The 26,533-nt window shown below is 48.4% G+C and overlaps 1 protein-coding gene across 2 annotated transcripts in view; it reads right to left on the reverse strand.

Moving 5' to 3' along the window:
- ESPN (espin) overlaps nt 1–26,533 on the reverse strand; it is a 105,855-nt gene that overhangs the window by 45,995 nt on the left and 33,327 nt on the right. For both annotated transcript variants that reach the window (XM_083452120.1, XM_083452119.1), the window contains exons 3-7: nt 21,736–21,922; nt 20,894–21,076; nt 18,588–18,719; nt 15,988–16,195; nt 13,041–13,312 (exon numbers count right to left, since the gene is read on the reverse strand). In XM_083452120.1, coding sequence (XP_083308246.1) covers nt 13,041–13,312; nt 15,988–16,195; nt 18,588–18,719; nt 20,894–21,076; nt 21,736–21,922 — 982 coding nt within the window. The remainder of the gene's footprint in view (nt 1–13,040; nt 13,313–15,987; nt 16,196–18,587; nt 18,720–20,893; nt 21,077–21,735; nt 21,923–26,533) is intronic.

Raw genomic sequence — 26,533 nt, forward strand, 5'->3', positions numbered from 1 at the left:
AACAGGATGTTAAAATGGTAAGAGAAGAAGAACAATTATTTTAATTTTTTTAAAGAATGAGAAATAACCAATAAGCAGGGAGAGATAAAATGACAAAAAAACAGAAAAGGAAGTTGAGGGAAGTCACCTGGAGGGTGGGTTTATAATGTATTTTTTTTGAAGTAATGATTGTGATGATGATAAAATTGTAAAAATTCAATAAAATTATCTTTAAAAAAGAAAGAAAATAGAAGCATTTACTTCCAGGTTTATGATGTTCAAGTTCCAAAATGTTCATCAACGGAAACGTTCAAAAACCGAAGTACCACTGTAGCAGAGAGCATTACTTAAACATGTGTGTTACTTGCCTTCTTTAATTCCCACCTTGCACTTTTGATTTGGTTTAATATTTGCATGCTGCTTTCCCAAGAAGGCTGAGCTCCTAGTAGATCATGCGAAGAGAACAAAGAATTGAAAAAATAAAAATAGCAGTACTGTCCATCTTGGTAAGCAAAAAAAAGGGGGCAGCAGTATTCAATTAAGTTTTACTCAGAGGCGATCCACTGAAATTAAGAAACACAACTATGGCCCATTCATTTCAGTGAGTAAAATTTAGTGGAATGCCACCTAAACAATGCAACAAATGAACACAGTTGCTGTCAACCCATGAGCCTCAGGCACTTTGCAGTCCTACCACTTCATCTGTAGTCTGCAGTGCAAAACTGATCCCAAAGAGGAGTCAAACTGGACTCACAACCCCAATGCAAACAAGGGGTACTTCCAGGCTGTCGCCATTTTCCGGTGGGATCCCATCACATATCAGCAAAATTAGGTTGGGATAATATAGCTGCCTGGGAGGTTTCGCACAACAAGCCCTCTTCCCCCAAAGATCAGAATTTCTTTTTTTTTACAAAAAGAAAAGTTATTGGGAAATGTCCTGGATAGTGTGGGATAAGACTTGATGCAAGGCCATCTAACATCTCCTGGCCAACAGATAAGGATGACATCTCAATAAACAGGCCATCTGGGAAAAGCTCAATGGCTCCCCTAAGGGAAATTCAGCTTCCCTTGTTGCAAGATTTGACTTCTCTCCTCCACGTTTTCCTCCTCCATCTCTCCTCTTTGCTGCTTAGGCGGTTTCCTCTTCCCGCTAAGCCACATTGAAAGGAGAGGTATTCAATAGTTAATGCACCTCCAGCTGCTGGGATCATTATCTGGGTTAATTCAGGCATTGTTTGTGGAGTGATTCAGCCAGGATTCTGTTGAATCCCCCTTGAAGGCTGGAGCGGAGGCAGCTTTCTCTCTTGTCCCCCCAGGAAGACTGAAGACAGCTTGAATGAGGCATCACAGCCTGTGCCGGGTCCATTCAGCCTGGAGGCATGCCTGGCCAAACAGAGTGCTTCGGTTATTGTACTGTAATAACAATTAAAAATGTGTATACACACACACACACACACACACACACACGTTCTTAACCTGAAACTGTTCTTAACCTGAAGCACCACTTTAGCTAATGGGGCCTCCTGCTGCCACTGCGCTGCCGGTGCACAATTTCTGTTCTCATCCTGAAGCAAAGTTCTTAACCCGAGGTACTATTTCTGGGCTAGCAGAGTCTGTAACCTGAAGCGCATGTAACCTGGGGTACCACTGTATACACATTTCCGAGCACAATTCAAAGTATTGGTGCTGACCTTCAAAGCCCTAAACGGCCTCGGTCCAGTATACCTGAAGGAGCGTCTCCACCCCCATCGTTCTGCCCGGACACTGAGGTCCAGTGCCGAGGGCCTTCTTGCGGTTCCCTCACTGTGAGAAGCCAAGTTACAGAGAACCAGGCAGAGGGCCTTCTCGGTAGTGGCACCTGTCCTGTGGAACGTCCTCCCACCAGATGTCAAAGAGAACAACAACTGCCAGACTTTTAGAAGACATCTGAAGGCACCCTGTTTAGGGAAGCTTTTAATGTTTTAAAATAATTGTATTTTAATATTCTGTTGGAAGCTGCCCAGAATGGCTGGGGAAACCCAGCCAGATGAGCAGGGTATAAATAATAAATTATTATTATTATTATTATTATTATTATTATTATTATTATTATTAATCTAGGTAAAGGTAAAGGTACCCCTGCCTGTACGGGCCAGTCTTGACAGACTCTAGGGTTGTGCGCTCATCTCACTCTAGAGGCCGGGAGCACTTCCGGGTCACGTGGCCAGCGTGACAAGCTGCATCTGGTGAGCCAGCGCAGCACATGGAATGCCGTTTACCTTCCCGCTGGTAAGCGGTCCCTATTTATCTACTTGCACCCGGGGGTGCTTTCGAACTGCTAGGTTGGCAGGCACTGGGACCGAACGATGGGAGCGCACCCCGCTGCGGGGATTCGAACCACCGACCATGCGATCGGCAAGTCCTAGGCGCTGAGGTTTTACCCACAGCGCCACTCCTTGTGCCCTCAATCTTTCCCAACATCAGGGTCTTTTCCAGGGAGTCTTCTCTTCTCATGAGGTGGCCCAAGTATTGGAGCCTCAGCTTCAGGATCCGTCCTTCCAGTGAGCACTCAGGGCTGATTTCCTTCAGAATGGATAGGTTTGATCTTCTTGCAGTCCATGGGACTCTCAAGAGTCACTTCCAGCACCATAATTCAAAAGCATCAATTCTTCAGCGATCAGCCTTCTTTAAGGTCCAGCTCTCACTTCCGTACATCACTACTGGGAAAACCATAGCTTAGAACATCAAATATAACGATACAAACAACAAGCCAATTGTTATGCATACATCTGGGGCCAGGCCAAGAGTCCAGGGGTGGTTCATTAGTGGAAATAATTTAAGATTCTTGCTCCGCTTGGGAAGGGCAGCTTCTGCTGAGAGCCAACTTGGCTGGATCACATATTAATTGACTTGTGTGGGGCACTCAAAGGCTAGATAAGCATTATGTGGGTAATAGTCCCAATTGGTGGTGTTATTTCCATTTGTATATATTACAATTGGTTTAATGTTTGCGCAATTTTATATTTGCTTCTCTGCCAAATGGCTCTTACGCCGCAGAGCACAGAAGAAGATACATTTGGTCTAAATCCCTTTGGGTTTCTGTTCTAATCTGTAGTTACATCTGTTCAGATTGTCAGGATTTTGTCAGAATACACCAACTGCATTTGAATTATTTTGCTTTCGATATTAGCAGATACACACTTGTTTGTTTTTACCTGTTAAAAAGGTAAAGGTACCCCTGCCCGTATGGGCCAGTCTTGCCAGACTCTAGGGTTGTGCGCTCATCTCACTCTATAGGCCGGGAGCCAGCGCTGTCTGCAGACACTTCTGGGTCACGTGGCCAGCGTGACATCGCTGCTCTGGCAAGCCAGCGCAGCACACGGAAACGCCGTTTACCTTCCCGCTGGTAAGCGGTCCCTATTTATCTACTTTTTACTATTTTTATCCCAATTGGTTTTTTTTAAAAATCACACCTTCAGTTTGTTGCGATTTATTTCCCTTTTTATTTTGGTACTGCTAGGTTTTCATACTGTGTCAGAAAATCCAAGAAAAGTGTTTCACCAGCCTATTGCTTGACCTGGCTATTCATATGCTACTTTAAAAAAACCAAAAAAAACCAAAAATCTTTTTCTGCATTATATTTCTTGTACAACGCTTAGAGCTGAATGCAGTTCAGCGGGATATAAATTGTTTAAATAAACAAAATAAGTAAAAAAGGCATACACACTCTGGGAAGCAAACCTTTTCCCAAACCATTTTCATTTTCAATTAAAATCAAACGATTTGGGGAATTTTGCAGCGGTTTCAATGATAGGAGCTGCAAACTGCATGCCACAGGGTCTTATGCAGTCTCATGAAAAGTGCTTTGTTCCTGCTCAGCTCCCAAATCGCAGGCAAGCAATATGTTATCAAGGTACTGGTGGCTGCAGCCTTGCAAGAAAATCATTTTGCTGTATGGTAGGTGGTAGGACAGCCGTGCATGCTTTAGCTGAGATTACTGCATTGCAGGGGGTTAGACCAGATGACCTTTGAGGTCCCTTCCAACTCTCAGATTCTATGAATCTTGGAACACACACTCCACCCTCAAAGCAGTTCCACTGTAAAATTTGTCCCTGGCTAGGGCTTTATACGCCGTATTTATTTATTTTATACTTTCCTATCAAGTTTTTTCTGCCCTGTTTTCCCCTCTGAAAGGAGATGCTCAAAAGCAGCCAGCAAATAAATGCATTTATTTTATTTGTGGCACTTATATCCCAACTTTTTTCCCCTCCAAGGAGCTCATGGTTCCTCATTTTAAACCCCCCCCCAACAACCCTGTGAGGTAGGTTGGCCTGAGAGGCAGCGCCTGGCCCAAGGTCACCCACTGAGCTTCACGGTGGCTCAGTGGGGGGATTCAAACTCTGGTCTCCCAGCTTCCAACGCTCTAACCCCTACATTGCATACATGCAAACCTGCCCTGCTTCCCACTGCCGTTTGATTCAACTAGGCTGCAGCGACCCAAGTACATTTTTGCTCACAACATCATTAGGGTATGCAGCACTTAACAACAGCAGCAAAAAAAAAAAAAAAAAAAAAAAAATCACTTGGGTCACCTCAGCCAATCAGATTAAATCTTCAGCGCCTGGTCCTGCTGGTTGCGTAAATCAGCCCTAAGACGCCAACACTCTCCCCCCCCCCCCGCAAGACGCTAATAGAGGGGAATGAGCGGCTGCCAAAGCGGATGATTTAAGGAATTTTTGCCTAAGCCCGATGCTGCGGGTTTAAGGCCTTTGTGCCGCTAGCTGTGCAGGGGGAAGAGGGGTCACATTGCAGAGAAACTGGAGACTTGTGTATTTATTTCCCAGCAAAGGTATCTGTGCCACACAATCCAGCCGCCAACAATAGACCCTCGGCCTTGGATGCACTTCCTCAAGCAGGGCCTGACACTGTATCTTCACCCTACACATGTGTGCACACACAAATACACACACAAACACATACACACACACCCCTGCATGTCAGAGGCAGAGGATGGATCTGGCCCTGTCTTCCTAAGGATGTGGTAAGACCTCCCCCCACCAGTGCTTGGCGAAGGGGTGAGAGCCGAATGCTTTGCATGCAGAAGGTGGCCATTGGCTCAACTCCCAATATCACCAGGTAGGAATGGGAGAGACACCTGAGTCTGGAAACCTGGAGAGCTGCTGCCCATCATTTTAGGCTCTCTGGAGCTAGATGCTGAGAACCCAGCAAACTGCCTTCTATCGAATCAGACCATTGGCCCACTTAGCTCAACACTGTCTCCATTAACTGGCAGCAGATTTCCAGGGCCTTGGGCCCAGGATCTTTCCCAGCCCGACCTGACCGTGTTGGGAACTGAACCTGGTGCATTCTTCCTGCAAGGCAGGCACTCTAACCACCAAGCTACAATGGCCCTTGCCAAAGGCTCCAGCTCAGGATTGGTTCCCTAGGTTCCCAAGTGTGGGGCGTAGCCTGAAAGAACAGCCAATTGCAGAGCAGGAAGGGACTCTGAGGGTCAGCTAGTCCAACCCCCTGCAATCCAGGGAATTACAGCTAAAGAATCCCTGGCAGATGGACAGCCAACCTCTGCTTTAAAACCTCCAAGTCTACCATTTTCTGAGGTGGTGCATCCCTGTAATGGTATAGCCACTGATAAAAGCACACCTTGAATCTTGTAGCTATGCAGTGAGGCCCTAAGAAAGCAAATGTCTGTTTTCAAATTGGGGGCATGTCCCCTTTTGCAGTAGTGTTTCCGCAGGCATCAGAGAAACACGCAGCCCCTCTTGCTGTCTTTCAGCACAGTTACTTACCCAGGGAGAGGGCCTTCTTGGCAATGGCGCCCTCCCTGCGGAGTACATTTCTGAGCACAATTCAAAGTGTTGGTGCTGACCTTTAAAGCCCTAAATGGCCTCAGCCCAGTATACCTTAAGGAGCATCTCCACCTCCATCGTCCAGCCCAGACACTGAGGTCCAGTACCGAGGGCCTTCTGGCAGTTTCCTCCCTGTGAGAGGTGAGGTTACAGGGAACCAGGCAGAGGGCCTTCTCAGTAGTGGCGCCTGTCCTGTGGAACACTCTTCCATCAGATGTCAAAGAGATAAACAACTATCTGACTTTTAGAAGACATCTGAATGTAGCCCTGTTTAGGGAAGCTTTTAATATTTGATGAATTATTGTATTTTAATATTTTGCTGGAAGCCTCCCAGAGTGGGTAGGGAAACCCAGCCAGACAGGCAGGGTATAAATAAGTTGTTGTTGTTGTTGTTGTTATAATAAATAATTCTTCTTCTTCTTCTTCTTCTTCTTCTTCTTCTTCTTCTTCTTCTTCTTCTTCTTCTTCTTCTTCTAGTATGTCAAGGAAATAAATAACTGCACAACTTTTAGAAGACACCTGAAGGCAGCCCTGTATTGGGAGGTTTTTAAGGTTTGACATCTTATGTTTTTATATTTGCTGGAGGCTGTCCAGAGTGGCTGGGGAAACCCAGCTGGAAGGGTGGTGTACAAATAATAAAATTAATATTAATATTTCTTTTTTTTTCCTTTTTTTTTGCAAGTAAATTAATATTAATATTTCAAGGGTGCCCACAGCCCACCCCAGAAACACACATAACAAATGCTTGAGGACTTTATATGGTCCAAGTTTTAAAGTGAGTTGATCAGATTTGCAGCTCCATGACCAGTACATGGCTTGAAATGCAGACTGCCCTTCACTTTTTGCACTGCTCCAAATTTTGTAGGATAGTTCAAAAACACACTGAAATGCATAGGTTAGATTAAAACACCTATACAAATCCACATTTTAAGGCAAAATATTAAAGCACGCTTTCATGCTGTCCTTAAAAAATAAATACAGTGGTACCTCAGGTTGCAAACACTTCGGGTTACAGACTCCGCTAACCTGGAAGTAGTAGCTTGGGTTAAGAACTTTACCTCAGGATGAGAACAGAAATTGCGCGGCAGTGGCAGCGCAGTGGCAGGCCCCATTAGCTAAAGTGGTACCTCGGGTTAAGAACAGTTTCAGGTTAAGAACAGACCTCCGGAACGAATTAAATTCGTAACCAGAGGTACCACTGCATAAGCAGATTGGTGTGGAAACAGAATGAGTTGGTTTTGTGAATAAATAAATGAAGCGGACAAAGTCCTGAGACAGATCTGTCCAAACTTTAACACATGCCAGCATTAAAGAATTTCTGTAATTCTCAGTTCATCTATTCCTTTTGCAGATTTTTTTTTTAAAAAACCAAGATGCTGGATTCCCCCGTCCTTATTACCTAGATTGTGGGAGTTAGTGCAAAACTTTACCGGTATCAGAAAGCCTGTATGTCGCAGGGGGAAAAGTGTGGGGCAAAGGAAATGTGGTTTTCTTCAAAATTCAGCTTCCATTTTAAGAAGCAAGTTTTGAGCCCTCTCACAATAGAAATTTGCTTGTTGAAATCTTAGCAGGCAGAGAAGAGGAAGAATTAGATGTTCCAGTGATCTGGGAACCATTCCTGGCTTCCCTTCCCATAACCAGCAGCAGCACAGAATAAATTGTGCAAAGCAGCAAGTTGCAGGATAAAAGGTAAAGGTACCCCTGCCCGTACGGGCCAGTCTTGACAGACTCTAGGGTTGTGCGCCCATCTCACTCAAGAGGCCGGGGGCCAGCGCTGTCCGGAGACACTTCCGGGTCACGTGGCCAGCGTGACATCGCTGCTCTGGCGAGCCAGAGCTGCACACGGAAACGCCGTTTACCTTCCCGCTAGTAAGCGGTCCCTATTTATCTACTTGCACCCGGGAGTGCTTTCGAACTGCTAGGTTGGCAGGCGCTGGGACTGAACGGCGGGAGCGCACCCCGCCGCGGGGATTCAAACCGCCGACCTTTCGATCGGCAAGCCCTAGGCGCTGAGGCTTTTACCCACAGCGCCACCCGCGTCCCCAAGTTGCAGGATACATGACACTAAACCAGAGGAAAATATTAACATGTGCAGAAATTATGTAGGTTTCAGAGTACAGCTTTACTTGTCAGTGTGTTTGAATTGCAAATAGTTTTAGTGGGCTGGGCTCGCTCAACCCTTGCAGGGGTATCTGATTTGGGATACGTGCATTACACCTGCCAAACATTTAGCAGCGAGATGATGAGGAGAGAATGCAGAGAGGTCCTCCAACGGCAACATCCACCAGCTGTGTCCCCATTTGGAAATGGACCTGCCACAGTTATACATGCATGGCTCTCATCCAGCCTAGACTGCCGCAACGCTTTCTACATGGGGCCACCCTTGGAGAGGGAAACAGACCCACGGAAATTCATGGACATGATTAACTTAGGTCTCTTCATTCCACTGGGTCTGCTCTAAATCTCAGGCTTGGCATGAATATCAGAGGATGAAGCATTCTGCAGTGCAGAGTGTTCTGCTTATTGCGTCTTCCAGACGCAGCCACTGATCTCAGAGACTCCATACGGCAAAGGACACCCATCATGGCTCGATTCTTCCCCTATCCCTGCATTCAGTCACTTGCCACTCAGGAGGCAGCTTTCCAAATCCTTCAGCAGCCAGCAAGAGACTGCAAGGGACTCAATGAACCATTTACTGTATTTCCCAAAATATATAAAAAAATTGTCCAGTAGCACCTTAGAGACCAACTAAGTTTGTTCTTGATATAAGCTTCCGTGTCCATGCACACTTCTTCAGATACCATTTATTTCCCTTTATTTTTATTTATTTTTTAAAAAAGACTTCCCCTGTCCCTCACAGTCTACCAGAAAGGGACCTAGTTGTGGGTCTCAAAGTCACCGCAGCAGCCAGGCCACTTCCAAGCTGCTGAGTCTGCAAACCGAACCGCATTCCTGAGCCCCAAACCAGGGCTAAGGGGGAATGAAAGGGCCGGTGCAATTAACCAAATTACAAATGGAGCCATCAATTTTTTCCTAACTGCAGCCTGTTGTGGTGAGTCAGCCAGGAGGAGTGGGGCCAACAAGCCATCTATTGTTCCTGACAGCCCCTCTGTCGCTTCACATCATAGACAGGCAAGCGGGGACCAAGACCGCTTGAACTCCATCACCATCCCAAGACAAGAGAGAGGAATGGGAAAGGACAGGATTGTGTCAGGCAGGCGTGGGCTGTTCTGTCTGAAAATGTCGACGCTGGGCTTTGGAAGGTTTATTTAATTATTACGTATACTTTCATCCCACCCATGATCTCCATCATCGTTTTATTACATACCCTTCACCCTGAGGTGGGCTTCAACTATTTACAATATCGTGACTATTCAAATATCCGAAGGGCTGTCACGTGGAATGTGGAGCCAGCTTGTTTTCTGCGGTTCCAGAGGCGAAGACCCAAACCAACAGATTCAGATGGTAAGAAAGGATATTCTGAGTAGACATTGGGAAGAACTTTCTTACAGTGAGAGCTGGCCAGGAGAAGAGACTCCCTCGGAAGGTGGTAGATTCTCCTTCATGGGAGGTTTTTAAACAGAATCCATCTGTCAGGGATTCTTTAGCTGTGATTCCTGCATTACAAGGGGACCTCATGACCCCTGGCACCCCTCCCAACTCTACGATTCTATGATTCTATAATCCATGAATATTCATAATTAAAAACAGTTGAAACATATTCCATTCACTAAAATGGAATATGCCACAGGTCAGGGTGCATGTTCAGCCTTTGCCAGAAGCTGTGTAGTGAAGGGGCCAGGAACACCACTGTGTGTACATGGAGTTCCACACTTTAGGGGCCACCACAGAGAAGACCCTCTCCTGGGCTGCTGCCACCACCCCTTGAACTTCTGAGGGAGGTGGAACCACCAAGAGGAACCCCTCTGTTTATCTTAACACCAGGGAAAGACTGTAGGGAAGGAGGTGGTCTTTCAGGTGTGATTTCAGAGGATGTTACAAATCGGTTAAATAACAAATACCTAAAACAAAAAAGCCCAAGTCAGACAGAGCAGATAAAACGAACCTAAAACCAACTGGAGATCAGCCTTAAGATCATCTTGAGGAGCAGACCTTACAATAACAGATACCAACGCTGGCAACCCAGAAGAAAAGCACAGGCAAAGGGATATCATAGGCTTTAACCTGGTGCCAAGCTGCCAGCAAAGTCAACTGCAGGAATTCCTTCCAGGAGAGCAATGCTTCTGAATACCAGTTGCCGGAAACCACAGGAGAGAGTGTTTCTGTGCTTGGATCCTGCTTCCTGGTTACCTGTAGGCATCTGGTTGCCCACTTTGAGAATGAGATACTGGAGTGGATGAGCCATTGGCCAGATCCAGCAGTATTGTTCTTATGTTGAAAGCTGTGGGGCCACCACTGATAAGGCCCTGTCTCATGTCACCCCCCTGATGCATCTCCCTCAGTCATGGGACTATGAGAAGAACCTCCCCCACAGATCAAAGAGTCCAGGAAGGGCAGGCTGATGCAGGCTGAGGTGCCCTTTAGGTCATGCTCAGTGCCTGAGGCTGGCTGCAGCTGGGGCTTGTCAGAGGCTTGGCCCAGCTGAACTGTGTGTCCACAGAACCTCACAGCTGTGTGGAAGGCACTTTCCTTCTTGAGCAGAGGAAGCAGATGCCAGAGGAGCAGCACAGATTTGGAAGGAAGAGATACTTAGAAAGCAAAGCATTGCCTCAGTATGGGAGGCACATTAGGGACCGATGGGGAATTCTTTCTGGATGGCAACAAGCCAGGAAAGTAAACTCTGTGTGAAGGAAGGAAGGGATGGAGGAAGGCATTTGCCCAGTAACCCTTGGGAAAGCTCAGTGCTGAGAAGAGTCTCAGCCCTCCCTGCTTGGAGCAAGAGGCTCACAAAGATCTTTCTGATTGAACGACAAGGTTTTGGGGGTTCTGAGAGCACCCACAAGTTGGGGAGATTCCACAGCAAGGAGGACACTGTGCCAAGGTGCAGAGTCATACCACAACATGAGACTGTGTCCAGTCCTGGGGTCACGAGGTTCTCAGGGGAGACAGTCAATGTCTCAGTCAACCAGAGAGCATTCAGCACCTTGGAGAGCTCCAGGAAGCCCTGCTGAGGTGGCTATAGGAGATGTCTCTGTAGGGAGCTGGAGTCAACTCAAGTATTACTTAGGCCAGCCAGGCCCAACCCTGGAGCTCCAGATGGTTAAGATTAGCAAAAACATCCCATGAAGGAAAAGCAGAGCAGCGGTCATCATTCAACCAGCAGAGCAGACAGAAATCCCTTTGCAAAGTGGGGAGAAGAGAACAGTGGAAGGACTGGCCAAGCCAATGGGCCTGCTGCAACGACCCACATTTTCCCCTAAGGAAGAGTCAGTCAGATCTTCTGGGAACTAAGGTGGGGAAGGATCTCTGCCTAGTGCATGCAGGTCTGATGGGAAATGCAGCAAGGCCTCCCCTGACAGCCCAAGTGATATGGCAGGATGTTCAGGAGACAGTCCTTTAAGGATCCATGTCCCAAGCTGGTTTGCAATGCTTTAAATGTAGTGGCCCGCCCTACGAACTGGGCTCACAGACTGGTAAAATTCGTACAGCATCACAGACTCCACTTCAGGTCAAGAAGTTAGCAGCTGTGCTTTGGCTTAGTGAGGCTTTCCCAATATTTTTCAAACGAAGCCCCTGCAGCGATCCAATGTTGTAGTAACTGCAGCATGACTGACCGGAGTAAGGAGAATCAGCTTTTTTTGTTCTCGCCAAGAAAGGGCACTCAGGTTCTTGCAGGGACCTGACTGAGCTGGCCAAAGGTGGTCCTCTCCGCCTTCAGCTCCAAAGGTGCATCCAGCATCACTTCCGAACTGCACTTCCTGACTTTTCAAGCATTGTGCAAAACCATCTGAGATGGAAGAACAACCTGCTCCCTAAGTCTTTGCCTCAACAAGCACAACCAGGCATGTGCTCAAACCTCTACAGCAGTAATAATTATTATTATTTTATTATTTGTACCCTGCCCATCTGACTGGGTTGCCGGCTTCCAATACAGTACTGGCCCGAATATAAGCCGCACCCACAAATAAGCCGCACCATTAAAATTCAAGGCTTATTTGTGGGTGCTGCCTGCCTCCTGGCACTACTGCCCTGAACGGGGGACGGCCGGCACTGGTGCTTGGCACCCTGCTCCCCAAACCAATTCTTGGTTCTGAGTGCACTGAGTGCCTGCCTCCTGACACTACCACCTCCCGGCACTACCTCCCCCAGCCGGCACTGGGGGAGGCTTGGGAGCAGTGGGCGTGCTGCGCGCCATTGCCCCACACTCCCAGGCTGCTTCCTGGGGGTGGGGGGAGCCATGCTGCTTTGCCGGCAGCCTCTCTCCCTTCCCCCTTCCTTACGGCGGCTGAGAGGAGGCTTGGGAGACGAGGTCAGGATGGGTGCCATTGTCCTGCACCCCCAATGGCTCTTGTGGGCAGCTGTTTATGCCGCGATGCCGTAAGGTCGTGAATATAAGCCACACTTTAACTTTTCACAATCAGAATTTGGGAGGGGGAATGTGCCTTATATTTGAGCCAATGCGGTATATACAAAAACATAACAAAGCATTGCAAAAACAGTAGTTGCAAAACCTTATTGGGCCAGCAGAAACTCATCCCCACTGCCCCTTACCCTAATATATTTAAAAAAGCATCATTCAGAATCATCGTTTGCAGAAGCCAATATAACAGTGCAATAAAATTTAAAACAGTAGCCATTTATTTAAGATCCAGTTAAAACTATGTAGTTTAATTAAGTCAACAACACTGGTGAACTTTATCTGGTGACACCAGCTTTTCGAAGCCATTTGCACCTTCTGTGCCCCCCCTTGCCTGTTAGTGCCCTGCTAGGTAATACCACCGCCTGCTTTGGGACCCACTGCTCTATAGACACCCACAACAGCCTTCGCCAACCTGGTGCCCTCCAGCTGTGGTCCAAAACATCTGGAGGGTCCCAGCTTTATAACAGGGTGACTGAGGGGGCTTTGTATGTTTGAAAACCATGACCCCAGAGGAATCCTATGCGCCCTTTATGTCACTGCTGGGCTTCCCACCTACTCAAGGTCAGTTTGGGATCTCCTTCGTCGCACCAAGAAACTGCAAGAGAAAGCCAAGACAGCTTCTGGCACAAAGCTTAGCATTTCTCCAAAGGGTCCTGTGGCATCCTGGGCCTTACCTCCCTCTTGAGGGCTTCGCTCTCCACGTGGCGGAGATTGTTCTTCGCCTGCACGTAGATCTCGGCCGTGTGCTGAACCTCTGGGGGGTTTGGCGCTGGGTAGCCAGGAGGGGGAGGGAGCACCTTGGTGTCGGGGGGCGGGGGAGGCGCCGGGAAGTTTGGAGGTGGGGGTGGGGAGGCCTCACCCCCCTTCTTGCTGTTCCCGGGGGCAAGGTCAGGGTTCAGCATGTCCATGTAGGTTTGCATATCTGTGATCGTCGTACCGGGAACTCCTGGAACAAGGAGTCGGAAAAGAGAGAGAGAGCGCAGACTGAAATATTCTTTGAAATTTGCAATGCTTTAAAACAGCCTTTGAAATGCCCTTTGACATTTGCAGTCTACAGACGGTCATTTACCCTTGCTAGATTCAACATGCTGCCATCTGCCTTATTGCAAGGCAGATTCAAGGGTAAACCATACGTGGAATGAGTCTGCCCCTGAGGCTTGATGGAGGTAGAAACGGTCTTTGTTACGCTGCCATTTCTACGGGGACATACGCTCGGTATTTATTACCCCTGCTATGCAAAAATCTCCAAATGAATCCAAACTTCAATGTCTAAAATACTTGGTAGAGGACAAGGATCCTGAAATCACATTAAGGGTAGCCAAATTCTGTGTGATTGCCATAAAACTTAGGGAACAAGCTGTGCTATCATAATTATTAAGGCCCTAAATGATAATTTTAGGTTATATATTAGTGACTAAGCTTTAATTTATATATTTTTTAACTGTTGCTGTATCTATATTGTCCCTGTTATACCTAATTGCAAATTCAAATGTATCCCTACTGTGTTTTATGACTTCCTTGATATTGCATGTGGGCTGGAACTGGTCTGTGACCGAAATAATAAAATTCATTTGCAGTCCTTTGAAACATCCTTGGAAATTTGCACTTCTCCACATTTCGTAGCAGAGGTCTCCCAAAATGGGTGCACAACATATGAGAGACACAAGATGAGCCCTGTTGGGTCCACCTAACTCCAGCATCTCTGCATCTCTCTACAGTGTCCAACCAGAAACATCCAGGAAGCCCCCAAAGCCTAAAGGCAAGAACCCTCCACAGTTGTCTGTCTCCAGCAGGTGCAATTAGTGCAAGATTGCTTTGGCTCACACTGAGCCTGTGTAGCTTTAAAAGGGAGGACCAATTAACCTCTTCGCAATGTCCTTATTTGAAATTCTTTCCAAAAGAAACCATAGCAGCTTTTGGAAATCCAGACATTGCTTGCTGCTGTGCTGGTAACGTTATCTAGTAGGCAATGAAGCACAAATCTGTGCCACAAGGTGGCACTCTTCCCTTGGCCCTAATCTGTATGGGTGGCCAGGATGATAAAAAGGTCTGGAAACTGAGCCTTATGAGGACAGGTTGAGGGAGTTGGGGATGTTAAGCCTAGAGAAGAGGAGATGGGAAATCTGAGCCATCTTCAAATATCTAAAGAGCCATCACATGGAAGATGGGGAAAGCTTGTTTTCTGCTGCTGCTCCACAGAGGGAAGAATCAGAACCAGTGGATTCAAATGAGAGGAAAGGAGATTCCAACTAAACCTTTGGAATAACTTTCTGACTGTTAAGAGGCGTTCAACAGTGGAGCAGACTCCCTCCGAAGGAGGCAGGTTCTCCTCCATGGGAGGTTTTTAAACAAAAAGTTGAACGGCCGTCTGCCAGGGATTCTTTAGCTGTGATCCCTGCATTGCAGGGGGCGGGCAGAGGGTTTGGTGGCCAGTAGGTCCATAAATAGCAACACCCTAGTGATCCCAGGCCCTAAGGAAGTCAGATGAGCTTCAACCAGGGCCAGGGCCTTTTCAACACTGGCTCCGGCCTGGTGGAATGCTCTGTCTCATGAGACCAGGGCCCTGCAGGATCTGATTTCTTTCCGCAGGGCCTGTAAGAACAAAATTGTTCCGCCTGGCTTTTGGCTTGGAATTAACTTGATCCCCTCCCCCTCTTTCTTTTTTCCCTCTGTGATGGAACTCCTACTTGGGGACTTCTCCGGCTTTTTTCTGGCCCACGTAGGACCAGTCTGGATAGTTAGCCTTGGTGAAGACTTGACATTTTCATCCCAAAAAAGTTTTTGAGTTTCTGCTGAAATGAGGCTGCATTTTAATGTTGTATTTTAATCTTGTTTTTTAAGTTGTATTTCAATCAATTGTTTTATATCTGGTGTTAGCCGCCCTGAGCCTGGTCTTGGCTGGGGAGGGCAGGGTATAAATAAAAATTATTATTATTGGAGGACCCTTGGAGTCTCATCCAACTCTACAATTCTATGATTCATTGGAGGTTTTTAAGTGGAGGTTGGGTTTTTCTTCACCTTTTGTCATAAGATTTTGTTGAAGCTTTTTTGTGGTAAAATAGGATCAAAGAAAACTGATCTAAAATTTTTAAAATCTTTTAAAAAAAGAAGCGCAGAGGTTGGGTGCTCATCTGTCAGATATGATCTAGTTGAGATTCCTGCATTGGAATAAATGATCCTCCTTTCTGTAGTGGATCTCAGTTTGTAGAATGCTCTCCCCAGGGAAGTTTGCCTTGCGCCTTCATTATATATATTGTAGGCACCAGGCAAATACATTCCTCTTCAACCAGGCCTTGGGTAGATTAATATGCTACAGTCTTTTAAATGTGTTTGTGCGACACAGGGGTTATTGCTTTGTGGTTTCGGTTTGATTGTTCACTTGTGTTTCATGCATTTTATTCTGTGAACCACCCTGAGATCTTTAGATGAAAGGCGGCATGTAAGTTTGATGAATAAAAAACAAATAGATCAAACTCTGCAAATTGATGGTGCGATGAATTAACACCCCCACCCCTGCCGCCACCTCCCACTCCCAAGAGCGACTTTGCAACAGATGGCAAGTGGGGAAGGGCAAACAGACCCCAACACACACACACATACGTATGTGTAAGGGATACTTACTGCAGCCTTGACTGTTCCTTTTCTCCCCGGTGCTAGACTGGCTGGAGTTGCAGGAGTCGTAGTTGGAGAGGGTGCTGCTGGGGGACCCAAGGTCAAAGTGGGCCTGCGGGGCAGACATGGTGGTGTTGGGCGACGACATCCCAGAGTCCGGCTGCTTGAACTCCAGGTCCGTCGAAGGATCCCGCGAAAGGACCCTGTGCTCCACACTCTGCAAGCCACAGGCCAGAAGTGTCAGTTAGAGGTGAGAAAGGAGCCACTCCGCAGCAGGCCATGCTCAGGTGGCCCCCTCCTTGAAAACAGGTCCGCCTGGCTGATTAGGTGGTTGCACTTCTATCCCCACCTTCTGTCCTCCAAGGAAGTCTGGGGGGGGGGGTTTCTCTCCCTCCTCATTTGTCCCTCGCAACAACCCTGTAAGGTAGGTTATTCTGAGAGGCAGTGACAGGCCCAAAGTTGCTCAGTGAGCTTTGTGGCCGAGTTGAGGTTTCAAACCCTGGTCTCTCCCAGGTTCTACTCTGATGCTCTAACCCAGGGGTCCCCAAACTAAGGCCTGCGGGCCGGATAAGGCCCAAGGGACTCGTTTATCCGGCCCGCGGCGACTCCTGCCAGCCACTCTTACTGGTGCTGTGCTGTGCGGCTGCCCACTTCCGGGTCGGAGGAGCACTGGAAATAGCTTGCGTGCATGAGCAAGTGTTATTTGCACATGCGCAAGCATTGTTTTCGGTGCACTTCCGGGTTGGAAGTGTGCCAGAAATAGTATGTGTGTGTATGGGCATGCGCTCCTCCGCCCTCCAGCCTACCACATGATCGGCACTGGAGACACCAGCCTGAGGCACGGTAAGTTTGCTGACCCCGCTCTAACCACTAAACCACACTCTCTGTGTTTGCATGCAAAGCAGGGGCTCTGCCCCTGATTTCAGGGTCCTCCCTGGCCCAGACAGGGGACAGGCCAACTCTTGCCAAATTGAAGAGGCCTTCCCTGGCAAATCATGGGTAAGAATCCCAAGATAAAATGATTTTTCTACGGCACCACAAAGTTGAAATTTCCCCAGTTTATTTATTCATCTTATTGTGTTTATATCCCACCTTCTCTCAAGGTGGTGTACATAGTTCTTCTCCTCATTTTTCTTCTCACAACAACCTTGTGAGATAGGTCTTCCTCATGGCTGAGTGGGGATTTGAACCCTGGTCTCCCCAGTTCCTAGTCTGACCCTCTAACCACTACACCATACTGACTCACTTGCATCAATCCCTAACAATGAAAAGGTAGGGTATAAATACAAAGATGGGGATGATAAGAAGAAGAAGAAGCCAAGACCAAAAGCCTTGAGAGCTGATGCTGAGGTAAAGTTTGGAGAACAGAAGGATAGCTTCAGCTGGGGATTAGGGGGTTAAAGCCAACATGGAAAAGTGGCTTTTGAAAAAGGGGGGGGGAGAGAGGGAGGAGGCACCACCTGGGGATTCCTGGAGGGTGCTTCAAGAGACCCCTTGATTTAGGCTGGCCGGCTCCCCTACCCCACTCACAGGTTTTCCACCAGGCTGTAATTCTGCATCACATCTTTCCCAGATGTGACGCCCGAGGCTAACACTCGCCCTGGAGACTCCTTGGCACATCCCACAACAGGCACACATACACACACACACACCAGGACACCCCCCCTTGCTTACGTTGCCCATGATCCCGGGAAAGCCCCTGGTCCCCTTGCTCGGCTCTGGCGCAGCCCAACCCTTCGGTCCGACCTCCTTGGCATGAAGGAAAGCATAACACAACAGCACTGGATGAGTCCCCAGGGGGCTGCTGAGTGACAGCAGCCCTTCTGCGAGCCCTGCTTGGCATCATTAGCCCGGCTGCCCTGGGTAACACACCAGCTGCCAGCCTCCCATTGGCCTCCTCCGCCTGCTCGAGAAATATTTTTGTCCTCCCAATGGGGAGGCAGGGGAGTTGAGTGTGAGAGTGGAGCTGTAGGAAGGGAGAGCCTGCAGGGAGGGAGGGAGGGCTGTTCCATGAACCTGAAGTCACCTCCATGCAGCACACACACACACACACACAAAATGGCCCACAAAGGCAGAACGATGATCTGGTGTAAACTCAGCTGGCAGAGTCCGTATCAGAGGAGTGCAAGTGCCCATCTGCATCTGGTTCTGCCGAAGAACCTCCTAGGGCTCAGGAATGGTTCAGATGGGCTGTGCCCATCATTTCATGACTGTCACACTCATAGGAGCCAGCTCCTAGAGGCCAAGGAGGTTTTGCCCCCCCCCATAAAATATTTGAGGGGGCTGCCCCTCTCCAAGTTGATGGGCATTGTCACTCAAATGGTATGCGTCCACAGAGTCATGTGATCAACTAAGTGGGGCAGCGCTCGCCTGAGCCCCCCCCCCCCAATATTTTATTCAAGTTGGCACCCCTGGTCACACTTCATGATTGCCAACATGCAGAAGTGGTTAGAGCATGGGTAGGCAAACTAAGACCTGGGGGCCGGATCTGGCCCAATCGCCTTCTAAATCTGGCCTGCGGACGGTCTGGGAATCAGTGTGTTTTTACATGAGTAGAATGTGTGCTTTTATTTAAAATGCATCTTTGGGTTATTTGACATGATTCTCACCATGTTTTCTACCGTGCGCAGGTACTTGGCGCAATGCAGGTGCCCATTGTAGTCTGCAAGGTCGGCCGCCGTGTAGCCATCCTGGTCGCGGATGCCCAAGTTTACGCCGTTCACAACGAGGATTTGACAGCACTGAGAGGAGAAGAGAAAGGCAGTCAGCCCACGGGAGGAAGGATCACTACCAAGCCTCGAAAGGAACAAGGCTGTCATATTCTCAAGCTATGGCATGCCAGAGAGTCATTTGTTCGAGCCCAGAGCTGCCTCCTTTTGCAGCAAACCTCCAAAGTTCCCTTTTACGCACTGTAGGGGGTTGGACTGGATGACTCTTGGGGTCCCTTCAATTTTACCTGGAGATACGGGGGGGGGGGGAGAGACTTGCATGTCCCTACCCAGCATTCTGGGGCCCAGCCATGCCCCCATATATCTCCAGGTCACTGCCCCAACCTCACAGAGTCCTGTTTCCATAAAGGACAACTCTAGTCTTCATGCTTTGGTGTATGCAATGAAATGTTGCAGTGTGTCCTCCTCACCTCTAAGCATGTGCGCTCATCCCCAGGAAGGGCTGCAGCTCAGCAGGAGGTCCCAGGTTCAATTGCCAGCTGCATCTCAAGGCAGGGCTTAGAGAGACTACTGCCTGGAGCTCTGGAGAGCTGCTGCCAGTCAGTGCGGACAATACTAAACCAGGTGGACCTCCCTGTGGTCCACCTGTTTAGGGTTCCAGCCACTTAGCCACGTTGCCTCTTGTATCAGCTGTAATTAGACCTAGCAAGCCTATTTTTCCTGCTGACACTTGACATTCCTCACCGGACTATGTTTCTTGGGGTGGTTTGCCCTCTTAAGGCAAAGAAGAACCTCTTACACCAATAGCTCAGTTGGTTAGAGCATGGTGCTGATAATGCCAAGGTTGCAGGTTCAATCCATGTTTGGGACAGCTGCATATTCCTGCATTGAAAGGGGGTTGGAGTAGATGATCCTCAGGGTCCCTTCCAACTCTCCAATTCTATGATTCTAAGAGGTTTTGTTGTTTTTTATTTTTCAAAACCCTGCACTTCTGCAAACCTCATGAACGCACCCCACCCCCCACCCCAGCACGTTGATATCTCCCACTAGTTTCGCCATAGCCTTGTTTTGGCTCCATCAGTACTCATCAGCTATTTTTGCCATTACCGTATTTTTCACTCCATAAGATGCACTTTTTTCCTCCTAAAAAGTAAGGGGAAATGTAAGTGTGTCTTATGGAGCGAATGGCGCTGCGCAGAGAGGGAGAGCTGCGCAGTGCCCCTTTAGCGACGCGCCTGTCCTGCGAAGCCGGAGGAGGAACAGAAGGGGCTCCTTCGCTGAAGGGGCACTGCGCAGCTCTCCCTCTCTGTGCAGTGCCTCTCCTGTGCAGCGATCCCGCTTGCTGTCCTGGCTTCTGCCTTAGCTGCGCGCAGCCTCTTCCAGGCAGGGGGAGCCGTCATCCCGCTGCCCTGAAGAGGCTTGGCGCTGCTATCCCAGAAGCCAGAACAGCCAGAGGCTATCCCAGAAGCCAGATCCCTCTTGCTGTTCTGGCTTCTGGGATTCAGAATACTTTTTTTCTTGTTTTCCTCCTCCAAAATCTAGGTGCGCCTAGGTTTTTTTAAGTGCCTTATGCATTTCACATACATTATTCAGAAATCTTTCCAACAACTCTGCAAAGTAGGCCAGACTTAGCCTTGTTGCACGGACATGGTTTCTGCAGAGAAACAGCAACCAGCTAACAACATTTCGTGGGTTTATGGCTGAACGAGGGACTTCTGGCTGAACTGAGGCCCCACTCACAGCATCCAATTTGAAGCATTATGATGGTAATTTAAGCAATCATTTCTGCACCCAAAGAATCCTGGGAGCTGTGGTTTGGTAACGGTGCTGAGAGTTTGGTGCTGAGAGCCCCATATCCCCCTTCAGCGACCTGCAATTCCCAGAGCGCTTTAACGGTTGATCTCTTTTGACAGGGAACTCTGGGAACTGTAGCTCCAGCAGGGAAACGGGAGAGGCCTCCTAGCAACTCTCAGAACCCATAATAAGCTACAGCTCCCAGGATTCTTCGGGGTTGTTGCAAGAGGTATGATAAGTGCTTCAAATGCATACTGCAAATGTGGCCTGAGAAGCAACCCTGGATAAAATTCCATGCACTTACAGGGTAGGACAGACCCTATTCTCTGCCCCTACAGACCACACAGCAACTGCACAGCCCCTCTTCCGACTTCTCTTGTCGGCCATCAAATTGCTTTGCGTCCAGGCCCTCCCTACAAGACACTCGCGAGGCCGACCGCTTGCGGACTCACCTCCAGCTCCCCGTTTTCAGCCGCGTCGTGCAAGGGGGTCCCGCCCCAGTGGTCCGTGGTGATCTCCCCTCCGTGCAAAAGCAGCCAGCTGAGAACTTTGGCATGGCCTCGGCTGGCGGCGAAGTGCATGGCGGTAGCACCGTCGTCGTCTTGCTCGGAGAGGCTGATATCCGTGAAGCTCATCTGAGGAATGAGAGATAAATGGCAGGATATATATTATATACCGTATTTTTTGCTCTATAAGACTCACTTTTTCCCTCCTAAAAAGTAAGGGGAAATGTGTGTGCATCTTATGGAGTGAATGCAGGCTGCGTAGCTATCCCAGAAGCCAGAACAGCAAGAGCGATTGCTTCTTTCACTGCGCAGCGATCCCTCTTGCTGTTCTGGCTTCTGAAATTCAGAATATTTTTTTTCTTGTTTTCCTCCTCCAAAAACTAGGTGTGTCTTGTGGTCTGGTGCGTTTTATAGAGCGAAAAATACGGTAAATATGGTAAAGTGTCTTCTCTCTCTTGCTTGCTTTTTTTCACTATTCTAGTTCTGTAGACTAGTTTGATTCTTATTGTACTTTATGCTGAAAATTTTCAATTAATTTTTTTTTAAGGAATGAGAGAGAGCGAATGAACGAGAGAGAGAAGGCAGGATAAAAGGCCCCCCCCCCAATAAAACAGGCCAAGAAGCTCCATTCCAGCAGGCGCCACTGGAGAGGATTTGCAATACAAACGCAAACAAATGCAATTTGCTTATAGGTGACCACTTGAATGTTGCTTGGGCAGCCTTACTGGGGCCCTGCGTTCTGATCCCTCTCGCGCCCTGCCTTTGCTGCAGCCCCGAGCAGCCCTCACCAGCCAGACGATGACGGTGTTGTGGCCCATCTGGGCGGCGGCGTGGAGAGGGGTCATCCCGTCGTTGGCGCGTAGGTGGGGGTCCGCTCCGCAGTCCTTGACCAAGTACTGGATGATTTCCAGGTGGCCCTCCTGGCAAGCTAAATAGAGAGGTGTGGCACCGTTCTTGGTTTGGGCACTGACCGAACTGCAGGGGCGAGAAGACGGAAAGGAAGAGTGGGTGGGAGGGAAGTGTTCCGGTTTGCTAATGTTCTTTGGAACCCAAACATCCGATGCGGCTTCTGCGGCTTCTGATTCGCTGCAGGAGCTTCCTGCAGCCAATTGAAAGCCGCGCCTTGGTTTCTGAACATTTTGGAAGTCGAACAGACTTCCGGGACAGATTCCATTTGACTTCCAAGGTACCACTGTAGGTTTGAGGTGGACTAAATTGGGGGTTTTTGCAATCCTCTCCAAACCTGTGATTTTTTCCCCTATCAGGGAAAAAGGCAGGATGTAAATAAGAAGAAGAGTAAGAATCACATTAATAGAAAAGGAGACGACTAAAATGATCAAACCAGTTTCTTTGTTTGGTATACAATGGACGCTCGGGTTGCAAATGTGATCCGTGTGGGATGCACGTTCGCAACCTGCAGCGTTTGCAACCCGCAGCGGCGCGTCTGCACATGCGCAGGTTGCGATTCGGCTCTTCTGCACATGCGCAAAAGCGATTTAGTGCTTCTGCGCATGCGTGACCGTCAAAACCCGGAAGTAACCCGTTCTGGTACTTCTGGGTTTCGGCAGTCCGTAACCCAAAAAACACGCAACCTGAAGCGTCTGTAACCCGAGGTATGACTGTATAGCCCTAGCCATGTCTCTTAAGGATCTGCTTGGTCGTGTACGCTTGGGCTAAAGCGTTGCCTCGGAAATTAAACAGCTGGAGTCACTTCTGGAAGGTGATTGGGAGAGCGCGTCTCTCTCGTCCAGCTTCCCTAAGTCTCTGTTGTTGTCTCTCTTTCACACAGAGACCTATAAAATAGCCCTTTGGACCAGGTGACTTGAAAGAGCAACTTCATTCCTAATTGGCCTGTTTGATCATTATGATTAGCAGGCAAAGCCCCACTGGTAGCGCAAGTCTGCTTAGTGGCAACCAGGCGAGGGTCCCTGGAACAAATATTTCAGTTCCTGCAGCGCTGCCAGGAGATACCTGGGAATTGAACCAGGGAGCTTTTCAACGAAAGGCAGATGCTCCAAGACTGAGCCACAGACCACCTCTCCTTGCTCAGTGCTGTACCCCATGCTGCATGCAGAGAGGAGCTCTCAGTTGATGCTCTCCACCCCCCACCCAGGCAGGGCCATCCCATCCTTCTGGGTCATTAAGTTAATCAGCCTGCTTAGGCTAAGCTCCTTCCACCGGCTGTTTTTGGATGCTGCAGTTTCGTATCATGTTTAAATAAGCAGATTAGGCAAGTAGTAAACACAGGAGGGGAAAGGGTAACATCTCAGAGATGAAAATGGAAGGGTGGGGAGAGAGAGGATAACAACCCACTTCAAATCAGAAGCTCTAGAACTTGTAGACATCCAAGGAAGCTGAATGCTGGAAGACTCGGGGTGGATAAAATCAAGTCCTCCTTTACCCAGTGCATAGTTAAACTGTGGAACTCCCTTCCACAGTGATGGCCATTGACTTGGATGGCCTTAAAAGAGAATTAGACAAATTCATGGAGGAGAGGGCTAGCCAGGATGGCTATGCTCTGCATCCATGGTCAGAGGCAGCAATGCTTGTAAATACTAGTTTCGGGAAACTACAGGAGGAGAGAGGGCTCTTGTGCTTAAGTCCTGCTTACTGTTTTCCCGCAGCCACAGGATGAGGGACAAGCTGGGCCAGGTTCCTGATCCAGCAGGGCTCTTCTTATGTTCTTTGTGAGCCAGTGTGGTGACCCAGTGTGGTGTAGTGGTTAAGAGCGGTGGACTCGTAATCTGGTGAACCGGATTTGATTCCCTGCTCCTCCGCATGCAGCTGCTGGGTGACCTTGGGCCAGTCACACTTCCCTGAAGCCTCTCAGCCCCACTCACCTCACAGAGTGTTTGTTGTGGGGGAGGAAGGGAAAGGAGATGGTTAGCCACTTTGAGACTCCTTCGGGTAGTGATAAAGCAAGATATCAAATCCAAACTCTTCTTCTTAATTTTTACAGGCTGGAGGAATTCTATATAGCAAACCAAGGTAGAGGCAGCAACAGAAGCAGATTCCGGGTTGATGAATGAATGAGACAGGGTCTTTTTGTTGCTTGAGGCAGAGCGACAGATGACTCTCCCCAATCGGTCAAGAGTCTGACTTGCTCCAAACATGCACAGGGTTTGCTTTAAAAGAGCATTTTGTTTCAGATCGGTAGGTAGACCAAACAAATTTGACTATATTGCCCAGAGGGTGGCAACACAAGAACAGGCCTTTTCTGCAGTAGCTCCCCATCTGTGGAATGCTCTACCCAAGGAGATTCGCCTGGCGCTTCATTATACACCATTAGGCTCCAGGCGAAAATGTTCATCATTAACCAGGCCTTGGGCTGATTACCATCCAATGCCCTTTTGAGGTGTTTTGTGGAACATTATTGGGTTGTCTTTGTTTTTATTATGTATTTTGGTGTTTTTTTTAAATTGTGGTTTTATGTTGTGAACTGCCCTGAGATCTATGGAAATAGTGTGGAATAATAATAATAATAATAATAATAATAATAATAATAATAATAATAATAGGACAGGGTAAATAGGTGCCTCTACATCATCCTCTGAAAGCTGTGCGATGAGGGTGCCAGGCACACTGCTTTGGGGAGGGAGTTCCACAGCTTAGGGGCCACCACAGAGAAGACCCTCTTCTCCCAGGTCACCCCCACCCCCGAGCCTCTGAGGACAAAGGAACTACCAAAAAGCTCCCTTTGCCAAACTCAGCACCCAAGAGGTTCTTTAAGGAAGAAAGTGGTCTTTCAGGTCTTTGGGTCCCGAGTCATTTAGGGCTGAAGGCTACTGCACCTCCTAAGTACCAGTTTTGGAGTAGTTTTGTCCCACGAGTTGGGGGCATAGCAACTCAGATTCACAAAGGGAGGTTGAATTGTTCAGACACCCGGTTTGTTGATGGAAGCAGCCATTCCAACCCTGGCTAACACAAAAGCGACTGCTTTCAGGAAAAAAGAGGGCATGGGGTTGAATTCCTGGCATGGGCAATTGGTTGGAGTCTTCAAAGCTGGGAGCCAGAGATACTTTGCTAGTCAATTGCCTCTTCTCCCTTTCATTGTCTGTTGCATTATGGAATGGGAGTCGTAGCTGAGTGGCAGAGCACCTGCTTTGCACGCAGAAGGTCACAAGTTCAGTTTTCCATGGCATCTCCAGGTAGGACCAGGAATATTCCCTGTCTGGCAAACTGGGCAGCTGCTGCCAATCAGTGTAGGCAATGCTGAGCCAAATGGGCCAATGCCCTGACAGTAGAACAGAATATGCAGAATAAGTGAACTGCCAGCTCAGCAGTGAACATGCTCATTCAGGAGTCAAGCAGTGATGTGCCAGTGATTTCTTATAACATTTGCTTCTCTAGGAAGCTCTTGACGTGCATTTATTTGGGGCAATGCAAGCTATCTGCACCCTGCATTTCCCCCATTGCGATCAACCAGCCTGTATCTTCCAAGCTGGATCCCAAGCTTTGGCTGGGTTCAGATTTGCCCAAAGGATTTGCAAATGCCTGGGCTGCAGCATCACGAAGACCGTTTTATGACGCTCCCAATAAATACCTCTTTAATATTTTAAAGAGGAGATGCAATAAATACTCGGCTCTGCTATCAAAATAGATGCCGGGGCTTTCAATAATTCATTGCTGTAACTCTGAGAAGGGCGGTGGCAGAGCAGGCTCTGGGGAGGCAGGGAAGCGGAGGGCTGGCCCGGAGTGGCCCAGTGCCCTACTTCGCAGAGGGCAGTCCTCTAGGTTGAAGGCACCTTCCCTCTGAGTCTTGTTGAAAGAGAACAGGTTGCAGACAACAAGTTTTACTCTGAGTAGACCCACTGAAACTCATGGGCGGAAGAAAGGCCACCCCGTCAGACCATAATCTCCAGTTCTAGTCCCACTGTGTTTGATGGGATTGGTGTTGGGTGAGCCAAGAGATCTCTCTCTCTCTCTGGAACAACCTGGCCACTCTGACCCTCTTTCGGGCATGTTGGGATGCCCTCTGCTGCTGTGGAGGTCAATGGAAGTACCACTGTAAACAGAACCAAACTGGTGGATGGGTCCAAAATGGGTAGAGCTCTTTGTGTTTGGCTAACAGCTGCAAAGGATGTTGTTTCACGAGCAGGTGTGAGCCGCCGGTTCAAAAGAAAAGGCCCTGTGCGATGCTGCCAGATGTTTATTCAGCCATAGGAGAGGGGCAGCAGGTGGGCCTTTTGTTCCCAAGTGTGTGTGTGGCTCTGTTCATCCAAACCAGCTTCTTTCGGATCTCAGCTGTCCTAAGATATTTTTGCTTACTTGAAAAACCTCAGTAGAAAAAATTAAAAAGGAAAAAAAGATTCACAGAACTGCAGAGTTGGACGGTACCCCAAGGGTAATCCACCCCAACCCCCCGCATTGAAGGAATCACAGCTAAATAATCACAGACAGGTCGCCACCCAACCCTATGAAGGAAAGCCCACTGCCATCAGAGGGTGTCTGGTCCACTGTCAAACAGCTCTCGCTGCCAGGAAGTTCTTCCTGTTGCTAAGACTTTGGGATCTTCTTTCCTGTCATTTGAATACCTACATACATCCTGAAAGGGGCAGGGGACTAGGGCCACCCCAAAAGCATCCA

Source organism: Podarcis tiliguerta (genome assembly GCF_965153285.1).
Source record: "Podarcis tiliguerta genome assembly, chromosome: 8".
NCBI classification, from domain to species: Eukaryota; Metazoa; Chordata; class Lepidosauria; order Squamata; family Lacertidae; genus Podarcis; species Podarcis tiliguerta.